At 46.1% G+C, this 16,944-nt stretch overlaps 3 protein-coding genes across 3 annotated transcripts; 1 reads left to right on the forward strand and 2 right to left on the reverse strand.

Annotated features, from left to right (window-relative positions):
- Positions 1 to 1,265: 1,265 nt before the first annotated feature.
- Positions 1,266 to 4,233, reverse strand: F4812DRAFT_200439 (uncharacterized protein). Its single transcript, XM_047930223.1, has one exon. The coding sequence runs from the start codon at positions 3,894 to 3,896 to the stop codon at positions 1,365 to 1,367; it is 2,532 nt and encodes an 843-aa protein (XP_047794273.1). The 5' UTR covers positions 3,897 to 4,233; the 3' UTR covers positions 1,266 to 1,364.
- Positions 4,234 to 4,786: 553 nt separating this feature from the next.
- On the forward strand, positions 4,787 to 7,875 carry F4812DRAFT_416185 (V0/A0 complex, 116-kDa subunit of ATPase). Its single transcript, XM_047933041.1, has 5 exons — positions 4,787 to 4,998; positions 5,080 to 5,158; positions 5,220 to 7,241; positions 7,297 to 7,517; positions 7,586 to 7,875. The coding sequence occupies exons 1-5, from the start codon at positions 4,870 to 4,872 to the stop codon at positions 7,715 to 7,717; spliced, it is 2,583 nt and encodes an 860-aa protein (XP_047794274.1). The 5' UTR covers positions 4,787 to 4,869; the 3' UTR covers positions 7,718 to 7,875.
- Positions 7,876 to 12,121: 4,246 nt separating this feature from the next.
- F4812DRAFT_200498 (Sodium/calcium exchanger protein-domain-containing protein) lies at positions 12,122 to 16,614 on the reverse strand. The gene is made up of 3 exons (XM_047930224.1): positions 16,152 to 16,614; positions 13,177 to 16,007; positions 12,122 to 13,104 (listed from the first exon to the last, which is right to left on the reverse strand). Exons 1-3 carry the CDS (start codon positions 16,306 to 16,308, stop codon positions 12,652 to 12,654), a joined length of 3,441 nt encoding a protein of 1,146 aa, XP_047794275.1. The 5' UTR covers positions 16,309 to 16,614; the 3' UTR covers positions 12,122 to 12,651.
- Between the last annotated feature and the right edge of the window lie 330 nt (positions 16,615 to 16,944).

Genomic DNA, 16,944 nt, shown 5'->3' on the forward strand with positions numbered 1-16,944 from the left:
AGTAAGAGGTATGGAGGGGAAAGAGCAGAATGCAGCCGGACCCTTAATGCTTTGAACCTGGTATCTTCCCAATGGGCTCTTAATGGACCAGTTACGCAGCTTCATGCTGTCTCTAGTGACGCAGTAAGCTTTAGATCAACCCGTCCAGGCCGTCAAAGACCATCGAAAAAGCTCCGCTTTTTATTTTATTTTTTATATTTTTTTATATTTTTTAATATTTTCCCGGGCGGTGAGGTTGGAATAATTAAGTTTTTAGTTGGCTTGTGAAGTTGTGGAATCTCGAAGGGGGGCCAGTAGATCCTTGCTACGGGGAGACGTGATGTAGATGTAGATGTCTGATTGGCTGGTCGGAAACATTTACGATGCCACATCCACCAGTCCGAGCATTTGCTACCTAGGTACGTAGGCGCTCTCCAATAGCTGTACCTATAAAGTATATCTTCACGCTGATTACTTGACAATTATACTTATAAATACTTTTAATCCCACGGCCACGTTCATAAGAACCCTGAGTTTATGCAACTTGTACCTAGGAGGAGGTACCTAGGTAAATGCGGGAATGTAATACGGAGGCTCCGCCATACATGCATCATGATCAACTATCAAATAAGCTCCATACTTTTTTATCATGACGCAGATATCTTTAAAGTTACCTAGGTAAGTACTCTCTACCTACCTTGAAAATATAATCCGGTGAACAATTACCCGCCGTGTTGACCTGAGCAATATAATGTTACCGTGCCATCTGTGTGTATTGACTTATCACGTAGGACATCGGGGCATATAATAGTAATAGTGAGTGTACTGGATGCACTTACCTACCTAGGTACCTACTGACCTTTAGCATGTCTGCGATGGCGATGGGATGTTTATGCATGGACGGATTCCATGTCTCGGCGTTAGTATCTTTCGAAAGATAATCCCGCAGACCCTTAGGTTAGGTTAGGTACACACCTAATAACGCACTCAACAGCCACCTGATCGCCTATCCTAACTGGTTCTGATAGATGGCAGATATTAGCGTAAGAAGACAAGGCACATAGAGATGTACCTCGAACGATGGAGGTTAGGTATTTCTTATTTTGGAATCCGGTATCGGGACTGGAGCCAGGATCGTAGCCGTGGCTATTAATGGGCACATTACTATGCCGCAACCGAGCGAGCATAAGATCAGTTGACGACTTAAGTTGTACACATTACCTACCTAAGGTAATCTAGGTAGGTAGGTATCGTTGTTCTATATAGGTACAAGGGGATAGGGATAGAGGTTTGGCTCAAGACTCCCTTGATTCTGTGCCAAGCTTCCCCGGGATCCGATTAAGACCCTCCCCTCCGCTTTGCAGGACATATCTCATTCTCACCCCTCATCCTAACGCGGATAAGGGAAGAGTGGCGTCACGCAACCCAGACGAACCCGCTGCGCCCAGCCCAGCATTTAGGTCATCTAAAGGCATACCCCCTTTACTGTCTGGGTGCGCCGCAGCAAGACCAGAAAAATTCTTTTTAACTTGGACAAGACCTCCTGATATCCCTAGTAGTTTCTCGCCAGTTCGCTGTATGACTTCCTTAAAGATGGTCCTCCGCAGTTGGTATTTATAAAGTTTCTTGAAGGGCATTTTGTAAAAATTTGGATACTGGAACCTAAGCTTCCTCTGGGTATCACCACTAAGATGAGCAAACAATATAGCTCTGATCGTGTTTTCGATGTTGGTAAGCTCTCGCTCTAGTTGGCCTATGGGCGCGCTAGAAAAGCCGACTTCAAGCTCATTGGTATGTGTCATGCCCGATGCATAAAAACTTGTCAATGCCCTTATAGCCAGATTCTCTGGATGGCCAGAGTCCCCTAATCTTCTCGATAATATAGGATCAGGCAGCCGTCGAAGAAGCTGTGACCTTATATCATCTTTTGTCATTGGACCCAGGCTGATTTGAATGTTTTGCAGGGCATTGACAAGTGAATCATGACGGACCCGCTGATACCAAAGGAAATACTCCCGTTGATACCAAATTGAAGATTCCTGCTTAGAAGTGAGGATTGCAGAAGGGTCAAGCTCATATCCCGTCTTAATTTTAAGAATAGTAGCCTTTGCTAAAGCCGTCGTGTTCTTGATCCTTGTCTCGAGATCGCGGAACCTCCTTTCAATAGAAACAAGTTCTGCCAGCCTGCCGAAATGAGCGAGCGACCTTGCCGCTTTTTGCCTGCTCTCCTGAGCTAACTCGAGCGTAGCAAGAGCTTTATCGAGCCGGCTAACTAATGGACCACTCGAAGTAATTTCTGCCAACATGGCCGCATATAAATTTGCCGCCGCTTCCACTTCTAGCCCAATCCGAGTAACTTTGATTAGAGAATTGAGCTCCTGCAAAGCCTGATCGTAGGATCTAGCGACGGGCGTGAAACTGAAGGGAAGCCGACAGAGGTCGACCAGATTTGAGAGGCACATTACAAGTCGACGCGAAGTATCTATCGACTCTTGACGAATGATATAATCAATCCAAGTCGCAAAGCTACGTATGTTCTTGGCCAATCCTCCCGCCAACCGCCGTGCTGCAGAGTAATCGACCGTTGATAGACATGCCGTAAAGAGTTCCTGAATCGTTTGAATAGCAATCGTACCTCCGTAACGGATGCACGTCACAAAGGCCATACTAGCATTGCCGAGTTCTCCGCAGTATAACCAACCTTTAATAATGCTAGTAAATACAGTGTCCGTTCGCCGCATTCGTTCGACATATGCATATTTCCGCGAAGCGCAGTTCTCTATAGCCCACGCTAGCCAGTCTCGCGTATAGATTGCCTTCTTGTCGATAATTCGGAAGTGTAGGCCATCGCCTCTGACGCCCCTCATCCGTTGGATAATATCACGTATACCGTCTTCCTGGTTTACCCCTCGGTAGTGATCGAGCAGGCATACGGCGGTTTGCTCGGTAGCTGGCCAGGTCGTCCTGTGAATATATGAATCGATAACCGCCTGCGCAAGATCAGGGCGTTGGATCCGGTTGAAGCCTGCAATCAAGGTGTTATAAGTGTGGATACTCGGAGGCACACCAACTGTTAAGAGATTAAAGCATATCTTGGTTACGACCTCCTTAACATCTACGGTGTGATTGAAGATACGCCGTATTGACTCCCCAAGGAGAAATCGAGTCCTAGCCGCATAATTGGGGTCCTCTCTAGGCTGATTATAACTTGGATAATGAAATGTCTCTAGTATATTCTTCAGCTGTTCATAAACAGCATCATCCGAACCATTGGATTCTGCATCTTGACTCGGGGTGCACTTGTAAGTCCGACTTCGCTCGATGAGCTGATTTACCAACTCTACAACTGTCGCTGTCGTTCTTCGGAGTTGGTGATCGGATTTTGGTTCTCTAAGAACATTCCCAGGGTCTAGTTCCTCCGCGACGATAGCGGATTCGACGTGCGCCCATTCTAATTGAGTTTGCATCCACGACGGACGGGACAATGGCCGTCGAGTAATTTCGTATAAAACTCCTAACTCTTGCAGTAGGCCATTGGTACCAATATGACCTCTCCTTCTCGATCCGTCACTGCAAGTGTGGGAAGTGGAAGTATTTAAAAAGCTGGAATCGGGGCTGTCAACCCCTCCACCTTGTTGGCTTGACGAGTTTTGGACGCCGGAGCTACCCAATGCGGCCCTGGCCTTCTCCAGCTTCTCGTCGAGTTCCTGCTTCCTCAGCTCCTTCCTCCGGGCATCAATGACAGTCGCAGTGCCAAGTATAGTTGTATAACAGGCAGTGAATATATCGGCAACGGTTACCTTTCGCCTCGACGCTATGTTCGTGGTACGCCGTACAACCGAATGACTAGAATGGAGGCAGAGTCGACACCGACACGAAGACTGCGCCTGTACAGCCCTCGACAACAGGGAATGCATACCTAAGGCATATCGGCTGTGTTTGTAGGAGCTCAATTGGCGACAGTAACGGTATTGATTGTACTGTTCGCGTTCGGAAAACTCGTCAATTGATTTTATGCCGGGGGTGGTTCGATATCGTGAATCGGAGCTCAGAAACTGATAAATAATTAATTGTAAGCTATCAGAGCAAAATCTTGGTGGGTAGGTAGGTACCGAAGTACCTAACCTAACCTAACCTAGGTACCTAATCCCACTCTGCTCCGATATTATCGTTTTACCTAGGATAGGTAGGATCAAACTTGAGGTTACCTAGCGTATACCTAATGGGCACCTAAGGTGAGTATAAGAAGTAGGGTAACTATGTAGAATTGAATCTATATAATATAATACGTATATATATTATGCACGCTATAAAATCAATAGTGGCAGTTCAAGTATAATAGCAATTAATACTACTGATACTAGGTACTGAATTTGCATAAAATTGAAGAGGGTTGAAAATACAAAGTACCAATGTACCTACCTAATCAGAATGGCGTCAAAAAAAGTGCCTATTCCATTACCAAGCAGGTTATTTTGCTATACACATAACTTTACCAAATCATCTCGTAGGTTATCAAAATGACTACTAGAATAATTATAAAATTTTGCTCTTTATGGAAACAATTTTTTGAATTTAATTTGTCTTTGGATTCGCTGAAAACGTTTGGTGGAAGGAATATTGGTGTTAGGCACTTATTTTGACGGCATTCTGCTAATGTACGCGATACGTCATGTTCCAAGGCACTGGAGAGTCGAGACAGCATCGGTAGATAAGCCACACAATACATATACGCCTCGTGACCTCAAGCCACATGTCCCAAATTAGAACCGCGGCCCCCCCCTGCAAAAGCTGCAAAGGGTGCGACGTTTAATTCAAAGCTTACCTTCTTCCAAGTTCGCATTCCGTATTCCGTCGTCACCATTGACTTTGGAGCGCAGTCCATCAACAATGGCTCCTTCAAAGCAGTCCATGTTCCGCTCTGCGGACATGAGCATGGTGCAATTATACATATCGAATGAAATAGGCCGAGAATGTGTTAATGCGTTGGGCGAACTTGGACTGGTCCAATTCCGAGATGTATGTTGCCCTCTCTTGCTAAACCCCGATGCTGATTTGTACGTGTCTTCTACGCATCGAACAACACTAATATCTATCTAGCTCAACGGCAATATTAACGCATTTCAACGAACTTTCACTCAAGAAATTAGAAGGCTCGACAACGTTGAGCGCCAGCTTCGTAAGTCCATGAACAACTTTGGTCGTCGCGAGTCGCGTTGATTGGTCTAACACCGCCTCAGGCTACTTCCATACCCAGATGGAAAAGGCGAACATCCCTCTGCAAAAATTAGACCTTGATGTCGAGACGCTAGCCCCTCCTACTACTATCGAGATCGATGAACTCTCCGAGCGAACTCAAAGCCTAGAACAGCGTATCTTCCAACTCAACGACAGCTACGAAACACTGAAGAAGCGCGAGGTCGAGCTGACCGAATGGCGATGGGTACTTCGCGAGGCCGGTGGCTTCTTCGACCGAGCTCACGGTAACGTCGATGAGATTCGAGCTTCGACCGAGGACGACGACGCTCCTTTACTCCAAGACGTGGAGCAACACCAGGCTGGGGATGCTGAGCGTTCCTTTTCTGGTATGAACATAGGCTTCGTTGCTGGTGTCATAAACCGCGACAGAGTAGCTGCTTTCGAACGTATTCTCTGGAGGACACTTCGTGGCAACTTATACATGAATCAGTCCGAGATTCCCGAACCTCTTATTGATCCAAGCAACAACGAGGCTATCAACAAGAACGTCTTCGTGATCTTTGCGCACGGCAAGGAAATCTTGGCCAAGATTCGGAAGATTTCCGAATCTATGGGGGCTGATATATACAGCGTCGACGAAAACGCGGACCTTCGTCGAGACCAGATGCATGAGGTCAATGCCCGTCTCAACGATGTCCGGAACGTCTTGCACAATACCCAGCAGACCCTCGAAGCCGAGCTCACCCAGATTGCCCAGTCTCTCTCAGCTTGGATGATTCTCATTACGAAGGAGAAAGCCACCTACGAAACGCTCAATCTCTTTTCGTTTGACCGACAGAGACGAACTCTTATTGCGGAAGGCTGGTGTCCTACCAATGACCTGCCTCTCATTCGCACCACGCTTCAAGATGTAACCAATCGAGCAGGCCTGTCTGTTCCGTCCATTATCAATGAGATCAAGACAAACAAGACTCCTCCTACCTACTTGAAAACCAATAAGTTCACAGAAGCCTTCCAGACTATCATTAACGCCTACGGTACGGCGACCTACAAAGAGGTCAATCCTGCTTTGCCTGCTATCGTTACTTTCCCTTTCCTGTTTGCCGTCATGTTTGGAGATTTTGGTCACGCCGCCATCATGCTCTCTGCTTCCTTGGCTATGATATACTGGGAGAAGCCCTTGAAGAAAGTCAAGTTCGAGCTCTTCGCTATGATTTACTACGGTCGATACATCGCCCTGGTCATGTCTGTATTCTCTTTATACACCGGTCTCATCTACAACGATGTCTTCTCCAAGGCCTTCACTTTCTTCGACAGTGCTTGGGAATGGGATGTTCCTGAGGGATGGCAACAGGGTCAACCTCTTGTGGGTAAACTTAAGGGCGACTATAGATATCCTTTTGGTGTCGATTGGTTTTGGCACGGTGCCGATAATGAATTGTTGTTCAGCAACAGTTACAAGATGAAGATGTCTATTATTCTCGGATGGGCACACATGACATACTCTCTCTGCCTATCCTACTTCAACGCGAGATACTTCAAGAGGCCTATTGACATCTGGGGCAACTTCTTACCGGGAATGATATTTTTCCAGTCCATCTTTGGTTATCTTGTTATTTGCATCGTGTACAAGTGGTCCGTGGATTGGTTTGCGATCGGAGAGCAGCCTCCCGGACTTCTCAACATGTTGATTTATATGTTCTTGCAGCCCGGCACATTGGATGTTTCGTTGTACCCAGGACAAAAAGTAGTACAAGTTGCGCTATTGCTCCTTGCCTTCATCCAGGTCCCCATACTATTACTTCTAAAGCCATTATACCTCCGATGGGAGCACAACCGTGCTCGTGCCCAGGGCTATCGCGGTATCAACGAACAGTCTAGAGTGTCGGCGCTTGATGAAGATGAGGATGACGGGCACTTGCAGAGCAACGGCAATGGTCGTCATAGTATGGAGACTGATGACGGCGAAGGCGCCGCTATGATCGCGCATGACGATGACGAGGAGGGTCATGAAGAGTTTGACTTCAGCGAGATCATGATCCATCAGGTCATCCACACCATTGGTAAGTTTCCATTATACTTGATGTTGCGAACATACACACTAACGTACGTCCATAGAATTCTGCTTGAACTGTGTCTCCCACACTGCTTCTTATCTACGTCTCTGGGCGCTGTCACTCGCTCACCAGCAGCTAAGTCTCGTGCTGTGGGACATGACTCTCGGCCCGACTCTTACCATGACGGGTCCCCTCGGTGTTTTCATGATCGTTGTCGGTTTCTATTTGTGGTTTATCCTTTCCTGCGCCATTCTCATTTGCATGGAAGGCTGTAGCGCTATGGTAAGCATCTTCCCAACCCACCCATTTACCCTACCTCGCAAGATACACATCGGCTAACTCCCTCGTAGTTACACTCTCTCCGTCTGCAATGGGTCGAAGCGCAATCCAAGTACGCCGAGTTCGCGGGTTACATGTTCACTCCGTTTTCTTTTAAAACGTTACTAGAGGAGGATGACAGCTTAGCCGAGTTTAGGGGTTAATTAGCATCAAGGAGAGGGTTCCGGTCAGAGTGTTGAGAGTGAGCGAGTGTATGAGTAAACTTGTATTATGCAAATCAGTAGCTGTAGATCTATCAATCAACCCATACTGTTGTTGTAGCCTTTACGCAAGTGTGAACCAAATCATGGCAGATTGTTACAATGCTTTATTCATATTGTTGATAGATTGTCGCGATTTGGTAAATATCTCCGTACGAGTATTCCTAACCTCCATATGGGGAATCTCGGAAGTTTAGGTACCTGTAAAGAGGATTGATCTATGCGATGATTATATACTTGGCTTTGTATTCTTACGATCGGATTTGAGTGTATCCCCGCCGTGTGTGTGTATGTATGTATGTGCTGTAAGGTGCTAATGACCCATTTGGATTCGACTCTTAGTGCCGCTGAAACAACTTGGATATATTTCTTACTTTTATATTTAGGTTAATCTATTTTAGCACTTCATCCATCGCCGCAGTTTTCCAGCACCGACTAGATAGCTACATACTACATAATAATGGCTTGAACTGACAGCATATATAGGTACCCAACCTAGGTAGGTAGGTAAGCATATCATGCAAAAACATTGATTTTTTCTAACAAAATCGCTATGTATTGTTGTACTTTACTACCTGCACTCCTCTATCTCTCGTTCTAGCAGTCCTCGACTTTAGTATGTGTAGGGGGAAAGGGGTAATTAGAATAGAATATCAACTAGAGAGGGATCATAGAGAGGCTCCTTGTCGTAGAACTATCGGTAAGAATGTAGTGCAACAGGTATATAGGTGTCAATAAGAGGCACTGTTGTTTTTGTATTACATATCTAGGTAAATACGGATTTACGAAGTCGTGGTCGTGTTTCTTATCCCATAGCAATATCACCAGATTACTTGATGGGACTCCCTGATCATATGCGTAGCTTTTTTTCTTCTTCTAAAAAAAAAAAAAGGAATACATCGCCTTATTGCTCGTCTATTAGTATCAGTCTTATCATATTGGCCAGAGAGTTTAGGAAAGCGCGGGAGGGTTTCGATGACATTGCATTTGGTACCTACGCCAAAAACTCCGACGATGATTCGCATTTGCAGTGGGCTTTCTATTAGATAACTAGATAGAGTCGCTAGTGTCAAGGCATCCAGAAAGATAGACGGAGATAGGTAGATTACTGGGGACGAGTGACTGCTTGGGAACGAAGGGTTGACACGACCAGTTACGTAGATATTGTTGTGGTAGAAATGTTTACGATAGCACAATACAGGATTCAATCTCATTTCTGGAATTCAACTGGCTATATCGTGATTATTTATTGCTACGTTTAAATATGACTGGCAACATCATCGTAGAAGGACTGGACCTAAGCATCACCTCCAAAAACGATATCGTACATCTTAATATGTACACATAATACAGCCTCATCAAAACACACCACCCCTATCTATGCTACCCCGAAGGTCAGCAACCCCAATATTCCACAATTAAACCAAGACCAAAAGCATTCTTCCTCACATCTCTAGACCAGCCAAAGATTGCAACGAAAAACGAGAGGTTCGCGTCACCTGGAGGCAGTGTAATACCAGGGACACGGTGGGAGCGATCATGGGCAAGCCCAGCGGATGCGCTCCCGCGGGTGCAAAAATAAGAATAATCACGATTGAGTCCAAGTAGGACTCTTTCAGAGATTAAACTGAAAAGAACAGATACTACACTTGATCTAAGCCAAAAGGCAAAGAGAGCTAAAGAAGAAAAGGAGAAGAGAAAGTTTCGAAAGAGAGCGGGAGGGGGAGCCAGGTATTTATAGATTTTCGCTGGGGCGCGAGAGGCCTGCACAGAATCATTTTCGGAAAACTACGCTATGCCTAAAACGGAATTTCAGATGCGACTCCGTAGATCGAGTTTGTTAGTTTTTTTTCTCTTTTTTTGATTGGGCAAACAATTAAGGAAGGGCCCACTCTCCGCAGCCAGTGCGGCAATCACCGGCTTTTCAGCCTCGCCGAAAACCCAAAAGTACTATGCAATAGGTATCAATTTAATTCAGCAAACTTTCCAATAACAAAAAAAAAAATATTAAAAAAATAAAACAATTATTCTATTGGCTACACCTTTTCCATCGCACTACAATTTCTCCAGCTGTAAAAATTCGCGCGGCGTAATTACGTAAACCGACACAGTATTTTCGGGTGCATCTAGCCCTTCGGCTTCGTACTTCCTACGTACACTAAGCAGCTACGGGCGAGATTTGTGTTAATCTTTCCGTGACTCACGGCGTACATAGTAACGGAAAGCGCTTGTGCCTGGTCTAGATTCCTCCATTGGCCGTAAAGTAATGTTTTTAGCGTAAAAAACTTTTCTTTTCTTTTTTTCTGGGTGGTTGGTAACTCTAGCCTACGGAGTTGCGGTACTTAGTGAATGTTAAAGATTTTTTGATTGGCTCATATTGTCTTTGCAGGTGGGTACGTACTGGCAAGCGCGTTTGATCTGCCCCACCACAAAAAAATTTGCAGGCAGGGGCTGATTGCAACCGCGTGCAGGCCCCGGCCCAAAGTGTATAAATACCTGGCTCTCCTCCCGTCCATTCGAACTTTTTTCCTTTCTTCTTCATGTCGACAAGTCAGTCTCACCCCTCCCCCATACCAGCAACTTCTGAGCACCGCAAACTAACCTGTCTTTCGCGATACAGTACTTCAGAGAATCATTTCTATAGTATTCGTCCTACTCTGTGTTCCCTACAGGAGCCACAGATCCCACCCTGGTTGATGAATGATATCCCCGTCGCCCTAGAGTGAAAATTCATACGGGAGCACCGAGGCCTTTGCGCCTCCCTGCTCTTTACTCTCGCTCTGCCCGCAAGGGTGGCGGCCTCTCGCAAGAGGGTGCTGTATAGAGAGTGGTAATGATCTCAACCCCGATCGTCACGGTCTTGCCTTCGGGCGCGTGTCCGGGGTGGGCGATGGTGGACGTCTGACAGGCTTATTTTTTCATTGCTCTTGTGTGCTTGACGCGCAAAGTGAAGAAGAACCTTACTATCCGTTTGTAACCTAGTTTTGCGTCTGTTCGACCTTGCGTGTGGTGTATTGGACTTGGTGTTCGTATCATGTAGTTCGCCTTGTTGTCGCAGTTGATGTTTAAGTCTTGATCTACTTGTGGACTTGCTGGTTATGAAGCTTTATGCAGATCTACCAATTTAGTTGCATACACGATGTCATCTTGCATTTCTAGTATAATATTTTCACTCTTACAAGAGTGCGCACATCTTTTCTCGTATAGTTCTAGCCCTGTTACAATGCGTATTTGGACCGGTCATCTGCCCGTTTGCTGTAATGGTACATAAGGCAACTTACCGAATTACATGTACTCTTGCCAGTTTGTTTTTATGCCTGTTTCCAGAGTAGAAATTATCCCAATTCCCCAAGTCAGATAGTTATAAAAAAAAGTTTTCTCTCCTGTGCAATGCATCCATGATCTTGATACTAGGACGAACTTTGGCTATTGATTTCCATGTTCGCTCTCTCGACTTGCAGCCAAGTTTGGCCATAATAATTACACATATATATATACGAAGTACATAGGTGTGTAATAGTTTCTATATCAATTATTTTAACTAGATCTCCAATATCTTACATAGTATATTTCTAGCATCCATTGGCGTATGACCATTCCCAACGCATCGTGGCCCGTCGGACACTTGTACACCCACGCATCACGGCCAAACATGTGCACATCTACAAGCAGAGCAGGTTACAAAATATCCAAGGTAAATTTCCCGTTATTTCGAATGATCTCCAATTCCGAGTATTCAACCAACTACTTGAAATTAGTTTCACGATGTGCTCGGTGTATATCTATCGTATTGAGCGCCTTCTCGGTTATTGCTACATAAGATACCTTATCCTCTACAATTTTCAATGTAACTATGCACCTATCTTCCAGTAGGTACTCGACCAATATCCACCGATCTTACCTCACGGCTTTCTATGCTTCATATTTTCCTTCGTCGGTTTTTTTTTTTTTTTTTTTTTTTTTTTTTTTTTTTTTTTTCTATTACTTGACTTGACTTGACCTTGACCTTGACCTCGATCTCACCACCATCCGATCCCCTCCACTCTTCCCGATTAGATATATATCTATCTACACCGTCCCTAGTTAACGCAAGTATAGCATAGCATAGCAGCCAAAAGTCAACTAACTCAACGTCAGATACATCTTCCTTTCATCCACTGTAATAATAAATCAGGACCATTATTTACAAGCATCCACCAAGGCACCTATAATAGCCATATTCGATCAAGTAAGTAAGTAAGTAGCTGACCGGGAAAGAGAGGTCTACACGGCTCCTTGACCGAGGCAAGAAGTAGCAGCTTTGGCATATACAAGGCCAACGTCGAATTAGCGATGACCTTCTCACGTCTTAAATCGTCCCTCCTAACAAAAGTCATGGCAGGTATTCTTCCCCGTAAACTAACATAGCATGTAGTGATTTCATATTGGCGTAAACCATTAACCGGACGATGACAAAGTAGGTAGGTACGTACGTACTAATAAAAGCATAGATTTAGTTACGCTTATAGATTTTTATATCTTAACATTCCAACACACATATATATATACATCTAACTGATCTAAGCAATTCTTGATATAGGTTCTATTAAGGATGCTTGTAGAATCCACCGAGCCGTGCCTTGATGCCTAGAGACCAACTAGAACATATTCCCTCAAAGGAGAGCCTCCACAAACTGCCCGAGCTTAAAGGCCGCTAAGAGTAGCTGTACTCTAATAGCGTCCTAACCATGCACCGCCGCCAATTGTACAGAGAATATAAAAAAGTAGTAGGGATATCATGATTAATTAGAAGCCGCAACATTCTATAACTTGAAGCGCACGGCACAAGAAATACTTAACCCAGCTCAAACGTGACGTATGCATCGTGCGACCAGCCCTCAAAAATCAATACCGGCCTCATACGCTCGCCCACCGGTTCCTCGTCCAATCGTCTTATAACTCTTCCAAACACCATCCGGACCAAGAGTGTCGAATCGGCTTCCGCCCATCTCGCCCATCTGACTATCCGTATAACCAGCGAAGAAGAAGCCGATTATAACCACCAAATACGTTAGGATCAAAATGCTACCTTTGAAATAGTTGCTCTTTCCTTCGCCGTACATATAGCTCAGAAGGAACACGCAGAGGATGACCGTCACCATATCCCACTGTGGAAACAGTAGAGTAAATTTCCAATGCGTAGGATCTTGGTCGCCAACCGGCTGAAGAGGGTAGGCTGCAGAGAAGAAAACTAACGCCGGGATCTGAAGAAGACAAACTTGTAAGGCGTACGCGGAACCAATTTCCATGGACAATGCAATATTTCCGTTCATGGCGAAAGAGATAGCATTCTTAATGAAACAGCAACGGTTAGCTCAAAAGATACGTATGTAACAAATGTGACGGGGGGTAGTAGTGCTTACCAAAAATTCGGTGGTATTGGGTACCAGAGCAAACAAAGTAATACCTAGGAATTTCGGATCGATTGCATAGTTGTCCAACACCACGTCCACTGTGTCGACTAGGATCTCGGCGACAATTGCATAAAGGATGGTGGAACCCATTAAAATAATCGAACTCTTCGTTCGACTCCAGTTCGGGGCATCGTGACCTCCGTGGGAACCCTGGTCATGTTCACCTGCCTCATCAGGTTCGGGAAACGTAGCAGATCGGATAGGTGTAGGACGCGTTGCCGGTGTACTGGCTCCGGCATTTGACGGTTGGGTAGGAATACGACGTGACCCTCGAGCGTCACGGGCTGCGATAGCGGCTGCTGTTGCAGCTACTTCGGTAACACTGCGGACTAGTTCGCTGTTTTCTGCATCGGAAAAGCCAGGAATATGAACATTCGAACGAATGTTGTCCGTGGCATCAGTATTTCCCCTTGGTGGAACCATATGTGGTGTTGGGATGCCTCCGTTTGTCGGAAATCCTTCTGACGGGTGACGCGAATTGCGATTCTCTTCTCCGCTCGACAAGCCGACATGTTTCAAGGACTGCACGAGGATACGCTTGTATAAGTTGCTGTCCCGAATATCTGCACTGGTCGATTCACCGATATTACGTGCTTCAGATAGACGAGCAGTATGCTGCTGCTGCTGTTGCTGTTGTTGTTGCTGAGCTTCATCTTGTTTCTTCTCGTCAATTTCGCTATTCCAAATGACAGCAGCATGGGTCCTAAGCGTGAACCATAAACCAATGACATATGACAAGAAAAGACATATGGCGGCGACATAGCAGAAGGGACGGACAGCTTCGACGTAAAATCGATCGTCAAGAGCTGGTACTTGTGAGTAGTAGCACCGACGGCAATCGCGTTCTTCGGACCCTATAAAATCAGTGCAGCTCTGGCATCGGAGTTCGTGTGTACCATATATTTGGTAGAAAAGGGTTGGCCCAAATGCAGCAACCGTGGCAAAGATTAACATGGTAGACGTAACACCCGCAGACCTGGCGTTGAACCTCTGAGTCTTGCGTTTGATAGCACCGAAGCACATAGATAACCCGGGCAAAAAGAGAATACCAACAAATATACTCCCAATGATGCTACCCTCGACTATCTGGCCTTTGCCATCCTTAAGCGCGACACAGTAGAGGAAGACTTCAACAATCGTCGAGAAGAAGGCATTGGTTGCAGCACCAAGGCCCATGGAGGACTGGGCGGATATAGACGCAACAGCCTGGCCTATAAAGTAAGCCAAAGGAATGATAGAGAACAAGCCGGCTACGAATAGAAAGCCCGGAGATGTCAGGAAATTCTCAAGCCCCAGGACAGAATACAATACGAGCCAATCGAAGATCACAAACATGACGACGGCCATGAGGTTGATAAAAAATATGTTCGTGCCGTCGACAGTGTACTTCCAATATTTATAGCCTACTGCTCGATATGTGCAAAGTAGGATGGAGGAGTGCGGGCCATCGGATGTCCTAGCGATGCTGCTATCGGACTCGAAAGACAAGGCTAACGGGTGTCTTCTAAGGTGATCGAAGAGGAGGTTTGTGACTTTACCCATCGGAATCCAAAAGACCAAGAACCAACAGATGGCTGAGACAATAAGCAGGGAAGGTGTGATGAGGCCCCAAAAGAAAACGAAGAAGATAACACGGCCAATATTCCATTGTCCGCGCCCAAATAACCGCCTCTTCAGGCGTCGTCCTGGGTCGCTCGAATGTTCCTGACGCCCTGAGCGGGGAAGGAGGCTATCTGTCTCGCTAGGGTCAGAGTCGATGCTTCTTCTTGATCGGCCTATGATAGAGCGGCTCCGTTCAGGGCCAAAGAACAATCGTCCGTATTCCAAGTCGCCGCTTTGCCATTGCTCGTACTCGCTGATACTTCGGCCCTCTCCCTCGTCTTCATCAAGATATGCTTCGTCCTGCTCGAGTCGCACAAATTTTCCAAAGGGATAAAAGAGATAGCCAGCTAAACCCCACAACACGCGGCCGTATTCTCCGCCGCTAGGAGCTGCCGCGAAGATAAAGCAAGCTATAGCGCCCAGAGCAGCAAACAGAGCCATCCACCAGCCGAAGGCTAATGTCCATATGAGATTGAAGAATAGCAACCATCTACTAACCCGGCCACCAGGAGAAGAGTGTATGTCACCCTCGGCAGTCTTTTGAACCGATCGGTTTTTCTTGTATAACGCAGGCTTCCAAATCCTGATACCAAAAGGATGTGTCTCGTTGATAGCCTGCTGGCGGTCCTTCAAGGTGAAGCTTTCAGCTTCGCTGATACCATCATCGTCATCATTGTGACCGGAATCAGAAGTGTCATCTTGCAGCGTGCCCTCCTCGTGTGGTTGTGATGCCAACAAGCGTCTCTCCTCCTCCTCCTCCTCTTCTAGTAACTCATCAATGTCCTCCTCTTCGGGACCGGCGCTGCGGATCGAATGTACTCGGGATAGGGCTGGCGGGGCCATGGTTCGTCGTCGTAAGGTAGAAGGCTGCCTTGTCTGCTCATTGTTATATGCCGGAAGGGGAGAGAAAGTCTGCTGTCGCTCAGCAGCATCGTTTTCCACCTCGTTGACGTCGTCGTCCGTAGAGAAGATTTCACCGCGATGAGGAGCTATGGCATTGGAAGAGGCTCTGCGGGGCATAGCAGGCTTTCTAGGCCGCTGCCGGCCATGGTCTGCGCCTATTAAAGGAGAACGGGGCTGTTGTGTGGCGGATCTCGAGTGTGCTCGCTCGTGAGCTGTGGATTCTCCTAGAAACGGAGTGCCACCGCTGATAGGCGGCGGTGGTGTTTGAAGAGTGCCTAGATCGGAATTTCGAGTAAGCTTAGCTTCTTTCTGATGGGGAATTGACGTGACAAGCGATCGATCCCCCGCTGGAGTCAGAATAGAGTTTAGGGCATAGGTTATGTGGACGGAAGGGTATTAGTTAAACAACGGCGACATACCATAGGACTGGTCTATTCTTCTTCGCACAGTCTCTGTGGATTGGTAACTTTCAGGGAGCGTATTATCTCTAGAATCGCGTCGAATAGATTGCTGTCGCGAATCTGTAGGCGAGGGTGGAGCAACAGAGCTACTATCATCCTGCGAATGGGAATCCATCGCGGATTAAAAAACAAAAAGAGAGAGAGAGTATTGGATATCTTCGCCGCCAACGAAGAGGGCTCTCTAGTTAAACTACCCTAGCTAGGGAGCATATGAAATAACTCGCAAGACTTTGGAGACAAAGGTTAAGTGAAGTTAGGGAGACGAGTATGCGATTCAGGTTTAATTTGACAAAAGACTAAAGACGAAGAAGGATGGAACCCGGATGATGTCTGTGGGGACCCGATGGGAATGTATTGTATGACTTTGGCTTGCAGGTCTAGCGTCATGTCCGTTACTGCGGCATGTCTTGCGAGTTGTGGGCGATTCCAGATTGCGGAGATACTACCTAGGTTAGGTAGGTTAGGAGTTTTAAGCTGAGGCAAAAGCAATAGAAGTAATAACAACAATAGGTGAGTGATAGGTAAGATGAAGCCGTCGAAAACCAGCTTACGACTGCTCACAATCCGTTGGTCAGACTTTGTGCCATACACAAAGCAAGGCTAATCAGGCTATCGAGATCGTAGGTACATAAAATGATAGCAGCACATGGTTCAAAGGTTAGTCCAGTCCTAAGTCGTGATCGTGCCTCGTGATTTATTTTTTATTTGCAGTGTGAGTGGACAATGTTCAAGTGTGTACCTTAACCCTTGT

This window comes from Daldinia caldariorum, assembly GCF_022478825.1.
Source record: "Daldinia caldariorum strain CBS 122874 unplaced genomic scaffold F4812scaffold_2, whole genome shotgun sequence".
Taxonomy (NCBI): domain Eukaryota; kingdom Fungi; phylum Ascomycota; class Sordariomycetes; order Xylariales; family Hypoxylaceae; genus Daldinia; species Daldinia caldariorum.

Coding starts and splice junctions, on each gene's coding strand:
- F4812DRAFT_200439 (XM_047930223.1), bottom strand. CDS start 3,896: ATGCATTCCCTGTTGTCGAGGGCTGTACAGGCGCAGTCTTCGTGTCGG.
- F4812DRAFT_416185 (XM_047933041.1), top strand. CDS start 4,870: ATGGCTCCTTCAAAGCAGTCCATGTTCCGCTCTGCGGACATGAGCATG. Junction 4,999..5,079: donor GACTGGTCCAATTCCGAGAT/GTATGTTGCCCT, acceptor ATATCTATCTAG/CTCAACGGCAATATTAACGC. Junction 5,159..5,219: donor CAACGTTGAGCGCCAGCTTC/GTAAGTCCATGA, acceptor ACACCGCCTCAG/GCTACTTCCATACCCAGATG.
- F4812DRAFT_200498 (XM_047930224.1), bottom strand. CDS start 16,308: ATGGATTCCCATTCGCAGGATGATAGTAGCTCTGTTGCTCCACCCTCG. Junction 16,008..16,151: donor AAGAATAGACCAGTCCTATG/GTATGTCGCCGT, acceptor ATTCCGATCTAG/GCACTCTTCAAACACCACCG. Junction 13,105..13,176: donor CCAATACCACCGAATTTTTG/GTAAGCACTACT, acceptor TGTTTCATTAAG/AATGCTATCTCTTTCGCCAT.